Source organism: Rhodamnia argentea, chromosome 6 (genome assembly GCF_020921035.1).
Source record: "Rhodamnia argentea isolate NSW1041297 chromosome 6, ASM2092103v1, whole genome shotgun sequence".
Lineage (NCBI taxonomy): Eukaryota > Viridiplantae > Streptophyta > Magnoliopsida > Myrtales > Myrtaceae > Rhodamnia > Rhodamnia argentea.
This window is the reverse complement of record NC_063155.1, coordinates 25781682-25804517: the sequence shown is the minus strand read 5'-3', so window position 1 is coordinate 25804517 and position 22836 is coordinate 25781682. Positions and strand designations below refer to the sequence as shown.

The window sequence follows — 22836 nt, the reverse complement described above, 5'->3', positions numbered from 1 at the left end:
TTGTCCGAAACAATGACAGATGCTGAAAAGGATATGTTCATGAGAAAAGCTAGGAATTTAATCATGTTGAATTTATCGAATGAAGTGTTAATAGAGGTAGGCGATGAGAATATACCGCAGCGTTGTGGGCAAAATTTCAGGCACTCTATGTAACGAAGGGTTTGAACAATCGCTTATATATGTTGAAGAGGATGTTTCGGTTCGGATATACTGAAAGTACGTCTATCAGAATCCACCTAGATGAATTTAATAAACTCATTATGGATTTGAAGAATGTCGGTAAGACACTTGATAATGAAGAGCAGGGCATGATGTTGTTGGCTTCTTTACCAGAGTCATGGGAGCACTTTACGGATTCACCGTTACAAGGGCATACTATGATTACCTCGGAAGAGGTAAAGTCTCGCCTTATTTTCCGAGTGGCGAGAAAGTTGCGAGATGACAGTTTAGCGCAGGATGTAGAGCGAGGACTAGCGATTCATGGTAGAGAGCAACAACGGGGGTCCAGTAGCAGCAGAGGTAAAAGCATATCTAAATCACGCCATAGAAAGGCTAAGGGATGCGTAAAGTGTTTTGAGTGTCGTGAGAAGGGGCAAATCGGGAGAGATTGTCATAAGTTGAGAAACAGAAGTGATAAGCATAAAGCTACAAGCAATGTGGCGAGCATTGCTGAGGAGAGCACTAGTGATGCGGGGGCTGTTTTATGTGTGACTACATGTTCGTCGGGAGACGAATGAGTGCTAGAGTTGGGGTGTTCTTATCATGCGACACTTCATAGGAGCTGGTTTACTACTTATTAGACAGCAGATGGTGGTAGAGTTATATTAAGGAATAACGCAGCATGCAAGGTTGTGGGAATATGGACAGTTCGGATTTAGATGCACGCTGGTGTGGTGCGCACATTGACAAACGTGAGGCATGTACCGAAGCTCTAAAAGAACCTTATTTCTTTGGAGACACTCGATGATATTGGGTGTAAGTACACCGCTGAAGGTGGAGTGCCGAGAATCTCTCGAGGTTCCATGATAGTAATGAAAAGAAAGAAAGTGAGTTCTCTCTATCATTTACTAGGAGAAATCGTGACGGGAGTTGCTGCGGTTTCATCGGGTGAGTTAGGTTCCGATTTAACTTGTTTATGGCATATGCGTCTAAGGCACATGAGTGAGGCATATATGACGATATTGAGTGATAAATGATTGTTAAATGGTCGAAAAACAAGTAAGTTAAACTTAGTGAGCACCGTATCTTTGGGAAGCAATGCATGATTAAGTTTACTACAGGTATTCATTCGATCAAACAATCGGTGGAATATATTCATTTAGATATTTGGGGCCCGTCTTCGGTTCCTTCGAAAGAAGGTGCCCGTTATATGCTTACATTTATCGACGACTATTCTAGAAAGGTATGAGTATACTTTCTAAAGCACAAATCTGATGCATTTGATTGGTTCAAGAAATTTAATACATTGATTGAGAAGCGATCGGATAAACAGATTAAGTACACGAGAACCGATAAAGGCATGAAGTTTTGTAGTAAAGATTTTATCGAGTTCTGCGAGAGAAAAGGGATTGTGAGACACCGCATAGTACCCGGGACACCATAGCAGAATGGCGTAGCAGAATGGAACAACAAAACTTTACTTGAACTAGCTCGGAGCATGCTTTCTCATGCTGAAATAAACAAGGAATTTTGAGCCGAAGTAGTGAACATGGTATGTTACCCGATTAATCGATCTCTATCATCTGTTATTGAGCGGAAGACTCTATAGGAATATGGTCGGGAAAACCCGTTAATTACTTTAGATTATGAGTATTTGGATATCCTGTGTATGCTCATGCGAGTGATGGTAAACTTGAGCCGAAGGCAAAGAAGTGCATATTTTTGAGTTATGCACATAGGGTGAAAGGCTATCGACTGTGGTGCACAAATCCTAGATCACTCGGTTTTCAAATCAGCAGTGACGTGATCTTCAACGAGACCGTAATAATTCAACAAAGGAGTTCTAAGACAACGCCACCGCAGTAGACAGATCATGGTGTCGGTAGTGAGATGAAGCTTCGGGTGGAGACTCCAAAGACCTCGGAGGTAACAAATGTTGAGACCGTAAATGAGACCGCAATTTCTGAAGTCGATGATAATGAACAATCGATACAGCCGCAAGATAGTATAGCCGCAAACAGACAAAGAGGGCAAATTAAACTACCGGTACGTTATGGTTATACATATATTGTTTATACTTTGACCGTAGGTGACGAGGTGGAGATAGATTAGTCTTTGTCTTACTCTGAAGCGATGGCTAGTTCCGAGTTGTCGCAGTGGCTAGGGGCGATGAGTGAAGAGATTGAATCACTTCATCGAAATCAGACATGGGGGCTAATTAAAGTACCAAAGAGCTAGAAGATTGTCGGAAGTAAATGGGTCTACAAACGAAAAGAGAGTATTCATGGTGTTGAGGCAACGAGGTATAAGGCGAGACTTGTTACGAAGGGGTATACCCAGCGGGAAGGCATTGACTACAATGATGTGCTATCACCCGTGATAAGACATATTTCTATTCGTGTTTTATTTGCCCGAGTTGCTGCACGGGATCTCGAGTTGGAGCAGCTTGATGTGAGAACAACGTTTCTTCATGGTAAGTTGGAAGAGCAGATTTTCATGAGCCAACTAGAGGAATTTGCTATTCTGAATAAGGAAGATCATGTTTGCTTGTTAAAGAAATCTTTGTATAGGTTGAAATAATCTCTCAGACAGTGGTATAAGCGTTTTGATGTTTTCATGGCTAGACAGGACTATTCAAAGAGTCGGATGGATAGTTATATTTATTTTATGAGATCGGAGGATGGGTCTTTGATATATCTATTGTCATATGTTGATGATGTGTTGATAGCAGCGAAAAATATATCCGATATTGATGTGCTAAAGAGGTAATTAAGTGCTGAGTTTGAGATGAAAGATTTATGTGTTGATATACACTATGACAACCAATGTGCAATTTATCTAGCATATAATCCAGTTTATCACAAGCGGACGAAACATATCGACATCGGGCGCCACTTCATCCGAGATGTCTTACCGAAGGATAAGGTTGTTGTGAAAAAGATAGCGACAACGGGGAACCCAGCGGATATGATGACTAAGCTTGTTTCTTTGGCAAAGCTCAAGCTCTACTTGAGCACAATTGGCATCCGTAGAGAGTGGTTGCTTATTGGGGCGATGGGAGAGCAGTATGGATGATGAGCATTATTGATTTGGCTTTAAACATCGAGCCAAGATAGAGATGTCTCGAATTTGAATTATTTATGGATAGAAATCAATTTGCTATGCATATTGTATCGAATATTTGACCGGTGTGAATGGCTGAGATTTTGGGCATCGTTAACTAAGGCGTATAGTAAAGGACGCCTTCAACATAGAAAAAAAGAAAAGAAAAGGGAATCTTGGCGGGTCCCGTTCAAAGGTGATTTGGTTGACCCTTATTAGAAGAAATAAAATAAAAGGAAAATAAGGGCATACATGTATAAGGCATGAGTTTTCTTCCGTGAACAGCAGCTGTACAAGAAAAAAACCGAGAGAGATCGCTGCACAGTGGACACAAGTCCAAGGGTTTCGTGGGCGCACAAAGGACTTTTTTTTTCTAACGTACGGAGGAGTTTATTCATCGCCACGAATAGGAGCGACGAACACACAAAAACTTCTGTGTTTCGTGAGTTTAGTTTATTATATCCAACTGTGAGTTGTTTATTTGTAAATAAGTTGGGTTTGGATATAATCTAGGTGGGAAAAACACGAGTATATCGAGCGATTGTAATTCCGATTCTCCGATTATAGTAGATTAATCGTGCGAGCTCTCTTGTGAATGTATGTATCGATATTTGGACTGAACCATGTAATCTCCGGTGTCATTTATCGTTCTTCATTATTTTTTTGAGCTTTTCGCATTGACTTAATTTGCAAGATCCTCGTTAGTTTAAGTGCATTAATATTACAACAGTTTAAGATTGATTATTAGAGATTTAGCATCTTTGAGAGCGTTAATAGTTATGCTATCGTCGTCATCACCCTCGATTGCTTGGACTAGCGATGGGGACGCGAGGCAATTTTTTTTAAGTGTGAGGGAGACGATGATCGGGATGAGATTCCTAGCATTTGAGACTCCCGACTATGATTAGGGTCGCAAGATCAAAATCGAATATAAAAGTTAAATTATGTAAATCGGGGTAATAGTAAAAGCCATTTTGATAGATGGAAATCAACCTATGTCATAACGTATGGTCCGTGTGGTAAGTTGGAGGGAAAAATTTATGTAAATCACACGGCCAAGTTGATCGGGGAGCTGCATAAATATGAATAACCCACGTTCCTATGCACATAAATGCAATTGTTGATCGAGTTTTAGATGGAAGATTAACGTTTTTTTTTTACGTGTTAACCACATTTATCGTGGCGAATGTATTAATTCGAATGAAATCAGATTTAACCCACAATTTTACTAGGATTGTTGTTGGCATTGCGCATGCAGCGCAATGGAAAGAAACAACTACGCTTCGTGGGCTTGGGCCGTGGCCTTGCCCTATCGTTTCAGATTAGAAAGTCACCGCAACCTAGTTGCTGGGACGTCGAACCCGGTTTCGGCCATTCAAATCGTTGATCCATCACCATCGAACGGGCCAACCCGAAACTCACCGACCCCCACTGTGCCCATGAGTCTACGACGATGACGAGGATTTATTGCATATTGTTTACCATTTTATGCTATCTTTGTTATAAAGTTTCAGCAATCCCCTTTCTAATTTTCAAAATTCATGTGCTTTGGATGGCTGATTTTTTTTTTTTTGCGTATTTATTTATTGCATATTGTTTACCATTTATTCTATGCTATCTTTGTTATAAAGTTTGAATATTAGTAAAAAATATTGCCCATAACACATGCTCCCCAATTGTGCCTTGTCCCTCGGAAAATGTACATTAAAGGCAACATATGACTTCAATATCAAAGTACAATTGTGCCCATACGAGTGAATTAGATATCAAATCCTCCATTTCGAGGAGCGGATTGCTAATTCTTAAATAGAATTTCAAGATTTTCCCTACGTATATAGGGACGACGGTAATTCTATAATTTATTCACTTGCTAGCCCTAATATCGAGGAATGTTGTGAATAAAATCGGAATTTCGGATTTAAAGGTGTTTTATGGGCAATATTGTTTATTTTTGTTCAAATTTCATTATTTTCATGGTTTAAATAAATTCCTAAAAAAGCCAAAAAAGATGTCATGTTTTTCTTAGGTTAAATCACACTTCTCTTCACCCTTTGCATGAAAATAACATCTAATAAAATTAGGACCTTGTGAAATCAATTTCTTAAATTAAATTGGATGTTATTTCACTTTAGGGTAGTCTTTCAATTTAATTTCTCCTAAATCCGAAAATGCACAAAAAAAAAAAAAAAACCAGAAATATCATTCATGTTGCATAGCATATAGTTTAGTCTGAATTATCATATTTTCCATGTCATGCATATTTGCCACGTCATTATGCCATGTCACACATTTTTGCTATATCATTACATCTCACATGTCATATAGGTAAATTGTATTAGCATTGCATTTAATAAAAGAAATTTTTAAAAAAAATTTAAATCATAAAACTAAGGATTTTTTCATGAAAGTTGGGTACCAAAAGGACATTAATTGAAAAGTTAATGTAACCAAGTCTCCTAATCCATTTAATCTATGGGTCGCATGAAATAAAGTATTTTCTTTCGAATACTTTATTTAGGCTTCTAATCTAACTACCAAAAAGATTAGTTGCGACTCTGAAATTAAAAATCTTTTGATTAAAATCGAATGAACCTAAGTTGTGAATTGATAGGGCTTGCGAGAGTCCATGTTATGTTAGTTAATTCATCTAATTAACCTAATAATCCATTAGCCAGAAGTTCAATTCGAATTTTAGATCGTGACAACTCCTCATTATTTTTTTTAGCTTTTCGCATTGACTTAATTTGCAAGATCTTGGTTAATTTACGCGCATTAATATTAAAACAATTTAAGATTGATTATTAGAGATTTATCATCTTTGAGAGTGTTAATAGTTATGCTATCGTCGTCGTCACCCCCGATTGCTAGGACCAGCGATGGGGACGCGAGGCGATTTTTTTAAGTGTGAGGAAGACGATGATCGGGATGAGATTCCTAGCGTTTGAGACTCCTAACTATGATTAGGGTCGCAAGATCAAAATCCAATGTACAAGTTAAATTATGTAAATCGGGGTAATAGCAAAAGCCATTTTGATAGATAGAAATCGACCTATGTTATAACGAATGGTCCACATGGTAAGTTGGAGGAAAAAGTTGATATAAATCACACGGCCAAATTGATCGGGGAGCTGCATAAATATGAATAACTCACGTTCCTATGTACATAAATGTAATTGTTGATCGAGTTTTAGATGGAAGATTAACGTTTTTTTTTTTGCGTGTTAACCACATTTATCGTGATGGATGTATTAATTCGAACGAAATCCGATTCAACCCGCAATTTTATCAGGATTGTTGGTGGCATTGCGCATGCAGTGCAATGGACAGTAACAGCTACGCTTCGTGGGCCTTGGCCTATCGTTTCGGATCAGAAGCTCACCGCAACCGAGTCCGGGGCCTCGAACCCGGTTTCCGCCATTCAAATCGTTGATCCATCACCATCGAGCGGGCCAACCCGAAACTCACCGACCCCCACTGTGCCCCACGTGTCCACGACGACCACCGGCCGTTACTTTCGAAGAAATCAAGAAACCGTTCACACGGAAGAGCAAAACCACTTGGAAGAGAGAGTTGTGTCTGGAAGTCTCCATTCCTTCTTCGCTTCGATCCGAGGTGTCTCTACTCGCGATCTACGGCTTCACAGGTACAGGAGTTGAGGAATCATCGTTTCCATCTTCTTTTCTTTTTCCAGCCTTTGATTCATCCGGAATCTTCGTGGATATACCTTGTGTGAAAAACTACGACCTTTTGCAGCAGCTTTTTGATTTGTATGTGCGAAGGAACAATGCATGAGCTTGCGGTTCGAACTTGTAAGGATTGTTGAGATGATTGACCCCGTTTGAGCACTCTACTTAGGACTAGCTGGTCGGAGTCGAGGAGAGAAATCGGGATTGGCGGATTTTTGGGGGGAAGATGAGTTCCGAAGGATATTCAATTGAAGTTACGGGCCTGTCTCCCAAAGCGACCGAGAAGGACCTCAGCGATTTCTTCGGTTTCTCCGGTGCGATCCTCCATGTCGAGATCGTCAGGTTCATCTCTCGCCTCTAATTCCTCGTTCGCTGGATCTTGGCATCTGTTTTGGTGTCGACTGTTTTGTTTAGTAATGGTTCTACGAGCATTTGCACACAAGGTGTTTGTTCTTTTGGGTTCTCAGAAGGGTTGAGCTTGAGACTGGAGTCTTCCTTCCAGCTCACAATTTGTTTATGCCTAGATTGATGAAATTTAGTCTCTGCTATCTTTCACCTCAACTGAGTCCTCTGGAATTTTTCTGATGGTGAACATTGATATCTAATGATTTAATTGGGTGGAGTTTATTTTCGCTGATGGTGGCCCTGTATTGTTGTTAAAGATTTTTTCTTTTTGGCAGGCTTTCTGGTCGATCATGCTATTAGTGGTGCATTCATTATTTCCTTGCCCCTACGACATTCTATAATGTATTCCCTCGTGTTTTCTTTTCCTGATAGTTGCATTACGTCTGTGTCTGTTGATAGGTCTGGAGATTATGCGTGTACAGGCTATGTGACGTTCAAAGATGCTTATTCTCAGGAAACTGCCGTCTTGCTCAGTGTAAGTAGTTATCCATCCAACACCTAAGAGTTTTGAAATTTTGGATAAGTAACGCGGAAGTATAGGTCTTCTGATGTAATATTCCACGCTCATTGTTGACCGAACTCATGAACTCAAGTATCTTTGTTTTTGTGCTTGGAGAAGAATGTCATGGTGAAGTGACTAACATACGCGCGATACGCTACACGCGATGCGCGTAGCTCGGCATTTCTTCTCAAATATAGTATACTATGTGGCATGAGAACAGCAGAGATGTTCCATATTTCTTGCTGCTTATCTGAGGGGAATGTCCACTTCTACATAACCGATGTTGCATCAGTTACAAACACGTTTGAGTGTTTCCAGATCTCTCCTTTTACCCTTGTTGCATTCTGTTTTGGTCTTTTGAGCTGTTTCTGGTTAAGGGTCTAGGATATGTCTTGTTCGCTTGCTGCTGTATGCTTTCCTTCCATTTGTATTGTGAGCCTGGCTCTTATCATTGCATGTGATTGCAAACAGTAAAAGAGAAAGGTTAGGATTGAGGAAAGTATTTTCGTTTTGAGCAACTTCAAGTAAATTTTCTGCACTGATACCAAGCTGCTCCGCATCTGCTGTTAGGGACTATCAACATGATGTTGTTCTCAATTTGTGGACCAAAGTAGGGGAACGAGTAACGAGGAATGTTCGTAAAACCAATGTTCACTCTCAGGACAACCTTAAAACCTGCTTTCTTTTAGCTTGTGCTGTGGAATTGTTGTTTCTTTTTCCTTTCACTTGTCTCCGGCTGAGTTGTTCCATCAGCACATCTTCCTCTCTGCCTGTGCTTACTTTCTCCTAACATCACTTTGTCCTTCATACTACCCCGCTAATTTTCACTTGCCCGAGTTGAGAACATCACCATCTCTTCTCTTACAGGTCTCTCTCTCCGTATGATAGCTGAAATATTACTTTATTCTCTTGATTCATAACTGTCAACATTTATTAAAGAGTATAGTGAGATTTTGTTAGCATTCTCATGTAAATGTTTCTCTTTTCAGGGTGCAACCATTGTGGATCAGCGTGTCTGCATAACACGCTGGGGACAATATGAAGATGAATTTGATTTCTGGAACAGGTCTTCCTCAAGGCATGAAGGCGAAACCAACTCAACTGTAAGCGTTTCTCTGCACGAGTTGTGACATAATCTGCTGCTATTGTTAAGAGTTTTTGCTAAAGAGTTCCCTTCTTTCCTGCCCTACGCAGAGCCCATATGGAAGCCAATATGTGCCCAATGCTCGTGAAGTAGTGACCGTAGCTCAGGATGTGGTGAAAACTATGCTATCAAAGGGATATACGCTTGGGAAAGACGCCTTAACCAAGGCAAAAGCTTTGGATGAGTCTCATCAAGTTTCGGCGACTGCAATGGCAAAGGTCGCCGAGCTGACTGAGAGAATCGGCCTTGCCGACAAGATCTGTGCCGGGGTCGAAGCTGTTAAATCAGTGGATGAGAAGTACCGCGTTACAGAGTACACGAGATCTGCTGTATCTGCCACGGGAAGAACAGCTGCGTCAGCTGCAAACACTGTGGTAAACAGTAGCTACTTCTCTAGAGGTGCTCTTTGGGTATCGGATGCACTGAATCGCGCAGCTAAAGTAGCTGCAGATTTGGGTAGTCACGGGGCAAGGCAATGAGTTCACACGTCTTAGTTACATCGGCAGCTATATAGAGTATACCGGGGCTTCCATGTAGATTGTTTCTTTAACTTCAAACGGGATGTTCGTGTAGAAGTAACTTGAGAGTGACTATTTTGTAAATTCTCATTCGCTTGCCTGTGTTTGCTCATTCTCTTTGTGAAATTATCAGGGCAGGAAGATTGTACAAAGTTTGAATAATCTGTCTATATGATATATTGATCTATTTGGGGAGAACTAATGCTTTCCATCGTTGCAGAACTTTTAGGGTAATTATCTTTCCACAATGTAAACATGACTAACTTGTCTTCTTCTGCTAACTTTTTCAATCTCTAGATTTTGAAGGTAAATTCCAAATGGTGACCAGAAATGTCATTATTTTCTCATATAAAGGTCTGGATAGATCTCGTTTCACATGAGAACTTGGAGTGTTTTTTTGCTTCAAAGAAAGACTCGATCAATGATATTTTCGTCATTTTTTTCCGTTTTTTTTCTCCTCTTTTTTTTGTTTAGTCCGGCGAGGGAGGCAATCCTCAGTCAAGCCCTTGCCGATTGTGAGGCGACGTGGTCGACGAGGGCCTAGTCGAGGGTTGTCGCACCCTTGGCTGGCGAGGGCCCGGGCAAAAAAACAAAAAAAAAAGGGGAAAAAGAACATGACGAAAATGTCTTTGGTCAGACTATTCTTTTAAATAGAGAGGACATTTCAGACCATTATTTGAAATTTTTTCTATTTTGATATGATTGATGTGCCCTTAAAGTTTCACAATGCCCTTAAAAATTCTTGAAAAATACAACAGAAATAACATCTGCTAAATTGGGTAACAATCAAAGAGGTCCAAACTTGCTTTTTTGGTTTCTACTGTATATTGATTATAAAGTATTGATTACTAATTTCCCTGTATTATAGTCTTCAAGTATGATCTACCACTGTTAATGTCATGGATAATTTGTATTTTTCTTAAATGAAGTTGTACCTTTTTAGTTATATTATAGATTTATTGTAAATTGTAAACTATCCATAGTAACCTATAAAACAAACTAATATATATGTCACGATATTTTTAACTCAGCTTATTTTTTGTTATAATTATGTGAATGTACTTATCAATTGCAATTTATTCACTAAATTAAATAAGTCGTGAATAAGTTCATGTAATAAGTGCAGTTTTAGACTTTTTAATTTCTTCATTTTATTTAACAAGATATGTCATTTTAATAGCTTTTGTTTTCTTCTTTTACTTAATTTTCAATGTGATTATTAAGTGCAACTTATTCACATAATCGAATAAGTTATTTCAAAATACAAACAATTTCTTCAGCAATAAGATATGTTCTTTTTTAACTCGTATGATATTTCGTTTTAATCTACTATGATACATATTGTCCATTTGTTCGATAATTCATTTTAATAAAACATCTAAATGTATATTAATCGTAAAAACTCCATGGCATGAAGTGGGGTACATCGAGAAAAAGCAAGAAACAAAAGACTTACTCACAAGTTAAATCTCTTATTATATTTTACGCCACGTTTTACTTGAATTATAAATTTAACAGAGTTCCCCGATTTTCGTTTTCGTCAATTTTATTCAAAATAAGGTATATTATCAAAGTATATAGCTTAATTCCAGCAGAAAGTAGGCAATTACTTTTCTCTCAAGCTGAATTCTAATCAAAGTTCTGTGTCCGTGGCCCGTGGGTACGTGTCCGGCCAGATTTATATACGTAGACTTGACTCTGAACCCATTTCCCCGATCGGCGGCATCACGCTCTCCCTTCGCTGGAACGCCACGATCCGGGCTGGGGTCTTCCGACTCAACGGTCCTGATCCACTCACATCCCCCGGTCATGAGGTCATCCAAACCAACGGTCACGATCCCAAGCAGCGCGGTCAAACTGTTCATTGATCTTCACCCCCCCATCTCACGCACCGAAAACATTCCCATGGAAGTCAGTATCCGCCAATGAACGACGTCCACCGGATCAACGCGAGCCTTCCTGCCGCTGCGACGCACTGACCAGGGGCGCCCCAAATCCTCGGCCACCCCCCGAACCACCCAAATTTGACCAGGCCTCCCTCTGCGCGCTGCGCGTTGCTGCTGCCGATCACAGATCTTGCTCTCTCTGCCCGTACGAATCAGATCTGCGTATTGGAATTGCGCGGGACGTTGTGCCCGTTCGACCTTGGTGCGAATGCTGCGGTTGAACTGAGTGAAGGATCGGCCGGTGAGTTCGCGATCCGAGCGAGTCATGGCGGGGAAGACGGACTCAGCGTCGTCCGTCAGAGTGCCGTACAGGAACCTCAGGGACGACCACGAAGTGGAGATGGTGTCCGTGGACGACGCGCACCAGCGGATCGAGCTCAATTCTCCCTCGGCGTCGTCTTCCGCTAGGGTTCCGAACGGCACTGGCGGTGACTTCAAGCCTGCGCACTGTAGTCTCGCGACTCTGATTCTCAGTTGCACGGTCGCTGCCGGTGTCCAATTCGGTTGGGCTTTGCAGCTTTCTCTGTTGACTCCGTATATCCAGGTACGTGTTTATGCTGACACTTTCTTTGTGGTTCATTTTAGTGCCTTCTGGTTTGTTAATGTGCGTTTAAATATGTTGATTGATCCACGTCTAGTATTTTCCTTTTTGGCTAGGATTAATGTACTTATGGTATGGCATGAGATCGATCGCGAGTGTTACTGTATTCGAATTTGCAATGTACTCCTGTGGGGAATAATTCAGATTCAGATGTGTGCCCCCGGTGAAAATGGATGTTTAATGCAAAGGATATACCTGCTTCAAAAGACGTTGATTTAAAGATTTCATTTTGGGTTTAGATGTTGTTTTGGATTAGTATAACTCTTTAGGACTTTAATTTTGAATACAATTGACATTATGATGTTTAAGTTATCGTCACTTGTCAATTGATTAAATTAAGGAGACTCTCAGGGTTGTCCTACTATGATGGCTGGTGGGTGAGTGTATTATGGTCACAAATGTGCATGTTGCACATCATGAATTAGACGAGAGTGTGAACTATTGCGGTGTCGTTCTAGTAGTTTATAATAGAGTTGTATTCTAGAACTTATATGTGGGTAGAGCTTCTCCGTTCTGTACTTTTGGCTGATTCTTGCTCTCAGTTTTTCTTGAGTACTGAGATGAAATTCCTTCTCATAGTGTTTAGACATATGTTGCTGCTAGATAACTCAATATTACTATCTGGGAACTTAATAGGAGTCCTTTTGAAGCCATCAGCATTGTCATGTGGTGATTATCTGTCTGCACCTGAACACTAACGATAACAAGAACACTTCCCTACTAAATTTTCTGCTTTCTTGCCCTTGGCTTTGTCATTCGGTTATGGTGATAAGTACCGTTAGTGTTTTTTATTCGGAGCAGAATAGCAGGAGAGAGGCGAGGTTATGTGCAGTTATCCTGCCTCTTGTTTTGGAAGGATAGTACTACTGAGATAATGCATCGTGAGTTTGAAGTATGTTCGTTAAGTTGGTTGCAATTAGTTTGTATTCTGGTAGCTTGACAATTTCTTCAAAAGCATACAGTTATAAGAGTGTTCCATACGTTTGTTGATTGGTTTGTGGAGAATTTTAGTCTGCTATTGATGCGTGGCTTACAATTTGATGCAGACACTTGGCATACAGCACGCTTTCTCTTCATTCATATGGCTTTGTGGTCCAATAACAGGTCTTGTGGTATGTGATGTCATTTCTGCCTTATTTTGAAATGCTAAACCAATTGTCTCAATTTTTTTTTTAAACAAAGATACATCCATGGAATAGTGTGAGGGTTTGATTTTTTTCATCTGCCAGCAACTCATTTGTTGCTGAAACTCTACGGTTTAACACCGATGTATATTATGAAAATCTTCACTGTCCTTGCAAGTTTACCATCCTCCTTCCTTTAAAACAAATGACAAGCAAGGAAACAAATCACTTCCCATCACCTTTGCATCTCTAGGAGTTACTTTTATTTTATCTTTCAGGTTCAACCTTTTGTGGGGATATGGAGTGATAAGTGCCAATCAAAATATGGAAGAAGACGGCCATTTATTCTTGCTGGATCTCTGATGATCTGCATCTCTGTGAGCATCAATAATTCCGATTCTTTGTATTATGGCTGCAGATTTCATTGTTCTCTACATTTCCTAAATTATGCCTTGTAATTTAGGTGATATTAATCGGATTTTCTGCAGACGCTGGCTATTTATTGGGTGATACAAAGGAGCACTGCAGGTTCTTTTTCCTTCTTTTTAATTTTTGAGAAGTCAGTTGGATGATGGAAATAAACGATTTTTTGTGGATATGCAGAACATTTAAAGGTACTAGAGCAAGGGCAGCTTTTGTCTTTGTCATAGGCTTTTGGTTGCTGGACCTAGCAAACAACACGGTTCAGGTAAAGTTGTTGGATAATTGATTTTACCAATCAGTCTTAGCACATAGGAAATGTCTTTTTTCACATTTCCGCGAAAAGAATCTGAACATTTTTTATATTTTAGGGTCCAGCTCGCGCTCTTCTGGCTGATCTCTCAGGTTGTTACTTTACTTTTTAAGTTCTAGCGACAGAAATTTAATTTTTTGCTGGCCAATTTCTCATTCTTTTTAATGTGCATTTTTTTTAACCAATGAATGCCTATTCATTTTTCAGTTTTGTGATCATGAGTGCATGCTAATGCTGTTTATATATATATTCACATGGGCTGCAGGACCTGATCAGAGAAATTCAGCCAATGCTATTTTTTGCTCTTGGATGGCTGTTGGAAATATTCTTGGTTTTTCCTCTGGTGCTAGTGGGAATTGGCATAGGTTAATATTTCTGACTTGGCTTTGAGACAACATGCTTCTGAGATCATTGCAGATGTGCGAGATTTTTCCTTGTTTATTGAGATTATGTTCCCTTCATAAATGTGGCCTCTTTGTCATTTTCTTCTCTGAATTATTTTACTGAGGGTAAAATATAGGTGTACTCTTATCAAAATATATTGCCTTTTGGGTTTTATTGCTGTTATTTTCCTTTTGTTGATATCCTACGTTCAATGCAGATGGTTTCCTTTCCTGACCAGTAGAGCTTGTTGTGAAGCTTGTGGGAATCTCAAAGCTGCATTTCTTGCTGCTGTGGTAATGTTCTAAATCGAATGCATATTACTTCTTGAACCTGTCTGTTGCGCTTACGCTGGTGCAATTTCTTCATTGAGCTTCTTTTTAATCAAACTATACCTTGCGAAATACTGCTTTTAGTCTTGAATAGTATATTTTGAATAAAATCGTCATGAATAGATTCCCCATTGGGAGAGTCTCTCACTAATATCAGACACTGTCCCTGCCAAATATCTACAGAATCAAATCCGTTCACGAAGAATGAGCACGTCCAATAACATTTGTTGCTTGATGCTGATTGTTAGCTCTTTGTTTTATTGACTTATGAGAGAAGAAGGTTGTGAGCATATGACTAACAAGTCAAATTTAGTGATAATGTTTTGCATGCAATGCACTAGAAGCAACGAAAACAGACACTATTGTTATCACAGTACGCAACAATTTGTCTTCTTACTGATGAAGGGATATGTATGATAGATATAGATTTTGGTTCAGTGAAGGAACAGTATGTCTATCACCCCCCATAAGTAAGCATGAGTAAAACCAACTTTCTAGGGGTTTGTGAGGAATCACACAAACAAAGGTTTGCAATAGTTAGAAATGTTCTGCTTCACCTGCTTGGGTATATAGATGGGAAGTTGATTTTAGCATAGAGGACACTGAAGCAATGTCTTGCCCGAGAGATCCACTTAATTCTTCTCCATGGGATGAAAGCATCAAGTGACAAAAGGACAATGCTGTCAATAATAGTTTGGGTTATGTATTAGAAATTGGCTCGTGCATTAAATGCTGGCGTGTAGTTAGAGTTTTTCAGTGGAGGAAAAGTTGAATTTATCAAGAGGCTAGAACCCTGACTCTCTATCTAAGCACCAAATTGGACCTGATTTATATTTTGTTCAGTTTAGTGCATGCAGGAGGAATTATGGCGTACTTCATCTGGTCGAGTTTATGCAAGTTTAGAAGTCATGTTTGGTTATGTGCAGGTTTTCCTTACATTGTGTACCTTGGTGACTCTGTACTTTGCTGAGGAGATTCCCCTTTCTGTGAATGAGCATCAACGTTTATCGGATGTGGCTCCTTTGCTGGATGATTCCAAGCAAAATGGTCTGGAACTGTCCAAGATGAAATCAGACATCCCAGGTGTTCACAATGCCCATGCTATCAATGGGGAGGGATTTCATGAAAGAGAGCTTGCCGATAATCATTTGAGGCCAGAAATTAATGGTGGACAGAATGAGAATTTCGATGATGGCCCTGGGGGTGTTTTAGTGAAGTTGTTGACCAGTTTAAGGCATTTACCCCCTGCAATGCATTCGGTGCTTATTGTTATGGCTCTAACCTGGGTACGATCCAACTTCAATAATCCTGCACTTTCATAAGCGAAAACTCGGTGCTCTCATGTCTTGGTCAATTTTAGCAACAATTACTTAAACCCGGTTCCCACATGTGGCGCTTGCCTCTTAAGATAGTTTTCTTTCCTTATTCATAGTCTGGTTTTACTTTTGCTGACATATGCATTGACGGTGAAATGCAGTTGTCATGGTTTCCTTTCTTTCTTTTCGACACTGATTGGATGGGGAGAGAAGTGTATCATGGTGATCCAAAGGGGGATGATTCTGCAGTGAAGCTTTACAATCAAGGTGTCCGAGAAGGTGCTTTCGGTTTGCTATTGAATTCAGTAAGACTCAAAATTGATTTTCATCATTCATTTGTAGCCTGAACTTATCACGATTTACCATATTTCTGCCTTTTCCCCCTTGATAGTACCAGCCTACTTCTTGTTGTAATGAAAACGTATATTTGGAATATTAGCTCTTATTCTTTTTCTCTTAACTTCCTTTGTTTCTTTCCTTAGGTGGTTCTTGGCATCAGTTCCTTCTTTATTGAACCAATGTGCAAGCGAATTGGCGCACGGCTCGTGTGGGCTTTGAGTAATTTGATCGTGTTTGCCTGCATGGCAGGCACCGCTATCATCAGTTCCATATCCATCTCAGACCATTCTGAAGGAGCTGAAGTTGTCACTGGAGGGATTAAAGCAGTTGAAGTGGCATCTCTTGTTGTCTTTGCGATCCTTGGTTTTCCCCTTGCCGTAAGAAGCATACCTTGAGTTAGTTGTTCTCATAGATGAGTTTTTATGCGCTAATCTAATGATGTTGGTATTGTAGATCACATATAGTGTTCCCTTTTCTGTCACAGCAGAGTTGACTGCTGATTCTGGTGGTGGCCAAGGTATGTGATCTTGTATTGCCTTTTCCTGTTAAAATTAACTAATTATTTTTCTCAAACTCAACATGTTTCCTTGTGTAATTCTCCAGGTCTAGCTATAGGAGTTCTTAATCTGGCAATTGTTATTCCGCAGGTAGTTCTACTTTCTTAACTCTCTCCGCTCTCTTAAATAGGAATTCAAGGCATTACATATTTTCCCCTACCGTAGAGACCAGATTAGTTTGCGTTTGAAGAAAAGAAGTATAGTGTTGTTTTGTAATTATTAGGATGCGTATGATTACTACTGGTTGGAGTTTCTTGCTTTTGGAAGGTCATTAGGGCATGATCTTTGTATCAGAGAATGCAATAATTCTCTATTTCTCTCTCTCTCTGCTATGAACAAAATAGTGGACGATGGCCATTGTATTGACTAATGCTAGAGATATTAAAACTGGTTTCCAATTGTTATAGCATCCCTCGTGACAAAATTGATGCTGATTTTGAGTGCATCATATTTTTCCTTTTCAGATGATAGTATCAATAGGAGCGGGTCCATGGGATGCTCTGTTTGGTGGAGGGAACATACCTGCCTTTGTTTTGGCTTCCATTGCTGCTCTTGCAGCTGGTGTAATTGCCGTTCGTAAACTGCCAAACCTTTCGAGTAGTGGGTACAGGTCATCCGGTTTTCATTTTGGCTGAGGGCAGAAGTGGCCTCCACTCGGTTGGAGACACCCCTTCGAATGTTGATCTCCTGATAGCTCAACAGAATGCGTCGCGGCTCACTCGATAGAGCAAAGGGCACGTGAACAGCGCAACAGCACACCATGATTTTTTCCAGGGTTACACATTTCATATTCAAATTAATTCATTTTTCCCCCACCTGGTAAGAAAGACTTTTACGCAGATTCCATATCAATTTCTCTATGAAGCCGGGATAGTTACCTTTGAGAAAATTCTAGCAATAGTGGAAATGCCTATGCTATATTCGTCTGGGGAATTTGTAGTATACTTAGATTGTAAATCAGCATATATAAGATGAGAGGCTTAAACGAGCAGATACCCTATCACGACAACTTGGGACTTGCTCGCGGCTTGACACTAGTACTTATCAATAATCTGCCCCTTCTCCTCTGTCCTTTCTTTTTTTTGTTTGGCGCGTCTTCTAATCTGTTTTCTTCGTCGTGCTGGTTTGTTCGGTTGGAAACACTGAAAATCATGTTTCAAGACCTGATTTTTACTTGCTCCTCGGGGGGGTGTGGGCTTTGCACTCTCGATTTTTTACTAGGAAGTTTTTTGTTTAAGACCAGTTAAAAGCTTTACTTTTTCCATTTATATAGAGACTTGTGGAATTATGGTTGACAGAGATATAAACAGAGAATGTAACATACACTACCCATGGCTAAGTACGCAATTTACTTAATGACTCTATCCACCTTTGATTTGAGAGAAATGGTTGAAATTTTCTTTACATCCGCGATTTATGGTCTGTTTTTTCCCATATATGAAAATATACAAAAAGAGAAAGCCAAAAAACTAGAAAAACAAAGCCAGGATGGGGTGCGCGAAAAACCTCTCAGCTTCACAACTTTCTCCTGAACAGAGTTTTCGCTCATTTGAATCTGTAAAAGTGAGCAAATCAGCTAACGATGGCTTCCCAATTTTACCACCCTTGTTATGCACCAGCACCCTCCTTTTAGTACATCAATCATTAGATTTCGAAAGGAATCATCTTCATTCAAAAGGGTGCACGAGTTCTTTCGTTACAAGAGGGACGAGAGAAAAACACTGCGATCGGTTTAGGGAATTCGTCGCAAGATGACAACAACGAAAGAAAGGAACGAGCGGTGGACATGGAAACCTGCCGAATCATAGGTTTTAAGTGGATATTAGAAAGCACCGAGTTTCAAAATCCAAAAACAACGCGAAACCAAAAGTACCTCGTGAATTTCTATTGTAGATGTGGAATCATATCCAATTCCACTAGTTCATAACCTATCTACTATTGCGAATGATACGGTGAAATAGAAGCAAACGATATCGCTAAATCTGAATTAGACTCATGTGCTCCTTCTTAAGCGAGGTCCAAGCGTTTAAACACGTTATTTTCTTTTACTAAGTGATTGGCTTGGTCTATACTTTTGACGGATACCCCATTTTTTGCAGCTTCTCCCCCACACCAGCTCATCATCTATAATAAGTCATTAGTGCCATCGAAATCCACTACAACTCCGGGCAGAGCAAAAGGAAAGGAGGGAGAAGGAAAGAAACGACTCTGCACTCATCATACGACCCTTTTGACCATGTATCATCAGCTTCGCTCAGAGGCTTTAGCTCTTTTTTTCTCTGTAACACGTTGTTGTTATCGGTTTTGTCAGAAGCAAGAAGGCCAAAAAAAAAAAAAAAAAAAAGGCAAGACAATGAGAATTAAGAATGGCATGGAGGGATCAGAGGGGAGGGGATGAAGCGGTATGCCCCAGGAGGTAGCAAGGCCCTCCCGTCCCATGAAGTGCATGCATCTTTATCTAAAGGTGTTAAAAAGAAGAGATGGAAGTGATTGGTGTCAGCATTTTTCTTTCAAAGAGAATGAACAACAGGTCGCGATTTCTTTTCATCCCCTCTTAGTTTCCCTCCTCGCTGCTGCGATGTCCTCTTCTCTTTTGCAGCTGGGTTGCGATATGCTGTGGAATCTTTGGGATGGTCTTGGAATGGATTTTCGTTTTGCTTTAGATGATGAATGACTGTTTTCTTTTATCAGAGAAACGAATGTGGTGCTTGTCGAGGGATTTTGGCTTTCATTTCTCAATCGGCTGTTTTGAGCATATCGATCCTTTACATGGGACGCAGTCCATTCGTGACTTGCGAGTGGAGTTTTGAGTTAGAGGCATATCTCCAAGTGAACCCCGTCGGACTCGTTCGGAACGGAAGTAATCTAATTACTTGACTCTTAAGCTATCGACAAGGGATAAATCTATAAGAGTGAACAAAACACATCAAAAGATGAATTCGACTGATAACATATCTCAAAGATTTGGACGAAGATTAAAAGATCATATAGTACGCACGGCTCAACTAGGGTAAAATATCAAAGAAATAGCTACATGGCAATGATGTAATGGACCATGCATATCAATAATCAACAGCAAGAATAGATTGGAAAAAAGGATTTTGCCACACGAGGTGGGATCCAAGCGCTGTCTTGTCTTGGCGGGAAAAGTAGATGATTTGTTTTGGCCAATAGGGGTTTACAGGGTCGTGGCCAAATCTCAAGCTGATATGGAATGATTCTGATAATTTTCCAAGGATGAATCACCGCCCTTATAGACAACAAAATCATTGCCAAACCCTGCGTCTTAATCTCCTAGGGTCTACAACGATCTCTTATGATGATTTCATTTCAAATTTCTCTCATCCGAATCATTCATCAAGTGTGTACTTTGAGAGAGTAGCAACTTCTACAGAGCATTGGCAAAAATACATTTATTTAGCCGCATTTGAAGAAGTTTCATTCATTCTTCGAGTCGCTTCATTTTCTATGCAATCATTCGCTTTTTTGGACCCTTGAGAAATCATTATTGAGATCATGCATAAGGTGATATGCATTTTAGTTCAGTCATTTAACCCTTTGCTTTATTTCTTGAGGTTTTTCATTCTTTAAGCACTCGACCCTTGATTCAAGCGAAGAATGGGGAGATAATATCATCTCGTTCAGATTGCTCTCCACTGTTTTCCCGCACAGAAAGGTTAATATCAGCAACAGTCAAGTTGTTTGAAAAACAAGTACAATGAAGCAATGATAACAAGATCTAGTCATCCATCACAATGGGAGATTGGAGAGAAAAAGGAAAACCAAGTGATGACAATATGAATGGAGCATAGGATTCCCCAAAGCTTTCTCTTTTATGAGAGCGTGGCTTTTTGCAGAAAAGATGGTGGAGAGAGAGAGAGAGAGAGAGAGAGAGAGAGAGAGAGAGAGAGAGAGAGAGACCTAAAACCTTTGTGAAGAAAAGTAGAGAGAGAGAGAGAGAGAGAGAGAGAGAGAGAGAGAGAGAGAGAGAGAGAGAGAGAGACCTAAAACCTTTGCGAAGAAAAGTAGAGAGAGAGAGAGAGAGACCTAAAACCTTTGTGAAGAAAAGTTGCCCTAATATCTAAAAGAGAACCCACAAAGGAATTAGGAATCCCAAGCAAAGAGAGAGACTCCAACACCCACACATCAAGTTAAAACATTGATATGGTGTTATCTTTTGTCACATAAGCTCCAAAGTTCATTTCTTTCCACACGTGGGGCCTTTTCTCTCTTGCTCTTTTTAGGGTTTCTTTCTACTTGCTTCTTTACTTTTTTTTTTACATGGGATCAAAGGAATCGTTTTTTCAAGCCCTCAAAGCATAGGTGTATTGTAAGGAAAGAAGATAGCCATTGTCACCCCTACATACCTAAAAGGAAAAGGCAAAGGGAGAAGACCCGGAGAACAAAGATCATTTGTGGTGTACGTGTACTTAAAATAATATTCCTCCGCCTCATTCACACTATTCTTTTTTTTTTCTTGCGATTATGATTGCGATGGAGCACGAAGTTAATCGCGCCATAAGCTATAATGAAAATAGAGCTCTTCCTGGCTTCATCTAAAATAGGACCTAAAATAGATCTCAATATACCGTTAGACTCAAAAATTACCCGTCAAAGACAGGGACAAATATAACTGCATTTTAAGGCAAGGTGAGAGTATGACAATAAACTGAAAATGACCTATTTTAGTGACATTCGATGTTGAATGGGATATAGTCTTTCCTTAAGCACACCAAGAGATGAATATTGTGAAATGTGGTCTGAATGGGATAGAACTAACTTAATATAATTAAGCTTGCAAGCCTGCCAATCCAATCCATTCATCTTGTAAATTTATGTAGGCTTCTGTCAAAACAGGAGCTACCAGTTCAAACTATCCCAAATCCAAGATATGAAGCTTATAAATTAAACTAACATGGAGCCAAAACCAACCCTTGTGCAAACGCAACTTTCAATTCTCATTGTTAACCAGATGTGCCAAAATTGCAATACGAATGGGTTAAAGGGAAAACAAATGTACCAAACCCTAAAGGAGCGTAGAATAGAAAGTGGAGCACGACTCTTTCTATGTTGCACATCAAGCTTTGCTTTTTGTAGGGTAAATCATGCTCTCTTTTTCAGCCTTCTTTTCCGACCATTCTCGTCCACTTTTCTTTTGGCTAATGTCCCTGATTTTAGTGAAAAAGGGCATGATTAGGGAGCGCAAAACAAGCCCCATTTGGGGACCCTTTGGTTTGACAAGAAAGGCTTGGTTGGACCTGTTTTGCGTTGCTAATCTTATTGCCACGTGAAAGCGAATGCACTAACAACAAGACAAATTGATTATTTGCTTAAGCACCGAACCTAGACATGTTTTTTTTTAGAAGCATGTGTGAATTGCGTTAGAGAAGTCTCGCGTTAGAGTAATGGTGTGGTGTTGAATAATTAATATATCATAGTTGACCCATAACTCATTGACTTAAGTTTTTGAGTGACAGCCAGTCTAACTGGATATGTTGACGGGCTCGGACATGGGCTCCTTCTTGGCGATCTCTCCAAGTAAAAATATTAGAATTCTTCTGTACGCTCCCATGGGCAAACTCCCCTGCTAAAGTTAGGGAGAATGGCCGGTAATTGACTAGGCAAAGTAAACTTTGATTTTTCTTTTTCTTTTCTATATGTAAAATTCAAAATAAAACAAAGTGCACACTCTGATTTTTCTTTCTTTTGTGGCCCGATGCGTGACCCGAAATTTGAACGCATCATTTTTAATGATAAGGATAGGTCACTTGGATTATAGTTCCTCAAAGAAAAAATAATACTTTAGTTCAAAGTTATAATTTACAAAAGGCCCCATGTACCGCATTGCTATGCTTTTCAAAGCTAAATTAATCGGTGGCGCATGTTTTCTTTCCATGTTATTTTCGTTACACTATTGTTTTTCCCTCTCTCCAGATATGTCTTATCCTTCTACGCGTTTCTCTTATATCTTTTTGACTTATTCTTGATGGA

The 22836-nt window shown here is 39.8% G+C and overlaps 2 protein-coding genes across 4 annotated transcripts; both read left to right on the top strand.

Annotated features, from left to right (window-relative positions):
- Positions 1-6748: 6748 nt before the first annotated feature.
- Positions 6749-9709, top strand: LOC115726538 (binding partner of ACD11 1). Of its 3 annotated transcripts, none has more exons than XM_030656479.2 (5): positions 6749-6904; positions 7117-7289; positions 7752-7827; positions 8844-8957; positions 9049-9709. In XM_030656479.2, exons 2-5 carry the CDS (start codon positions 7174-7176, stop codon positions 9475-9477), a joined length of 735 nt encoding a protein of 244 aa, XP_030512339.1. In that variant the 5' UTR covers positions 6749-6904; positions 7117-7173; the 3' UTR covers positions 9478-9709. The 3 variants fall into 3 exon arrangements, with proteins under 3 accessions (XP_030512339.1, XP_030512323.1, XP_030512315.1); XM_030656463.2 differs by having other exon boundaries at positions 6760-6904; positions 7018-7289; XM_030656455.2 differs by having other exon boundaries at positions 6761-6904; positions 7015-7289.
- Positions 9710-11396: 1687 nt separating this feature from the next.
- LOC115732085 (sucrose transport protein SUC3) lies at positions 11397-17836 on the top strand. Its single transcript, XM_030662754.2, has 14 exons — positions 11397-12006; positions 13110-13175; positions 13466-13564; positions 13651-13715; positions 13791-13875; positions 13979-14012; positions 14186-14285; positions 14522-14597; positions 15560-15919; positions 16111-16254; positions 16432-16665; positions 16742-16805; positions 16892-16935; positions 17310-17836. Exons 1-14 carry the CDS (start codon positions 11728-11730, stop codon positions 17478-17480), a joined length of 1821 nt encoding a protein of 606 aa, XP_030518614.1. The 5' UTR covers positions 11397-11727; the 3' UTR covers positions 17481-17836.
- The last annotated feature ends 5000 nt before the right edge of the window (positions 17837-22836 follow it).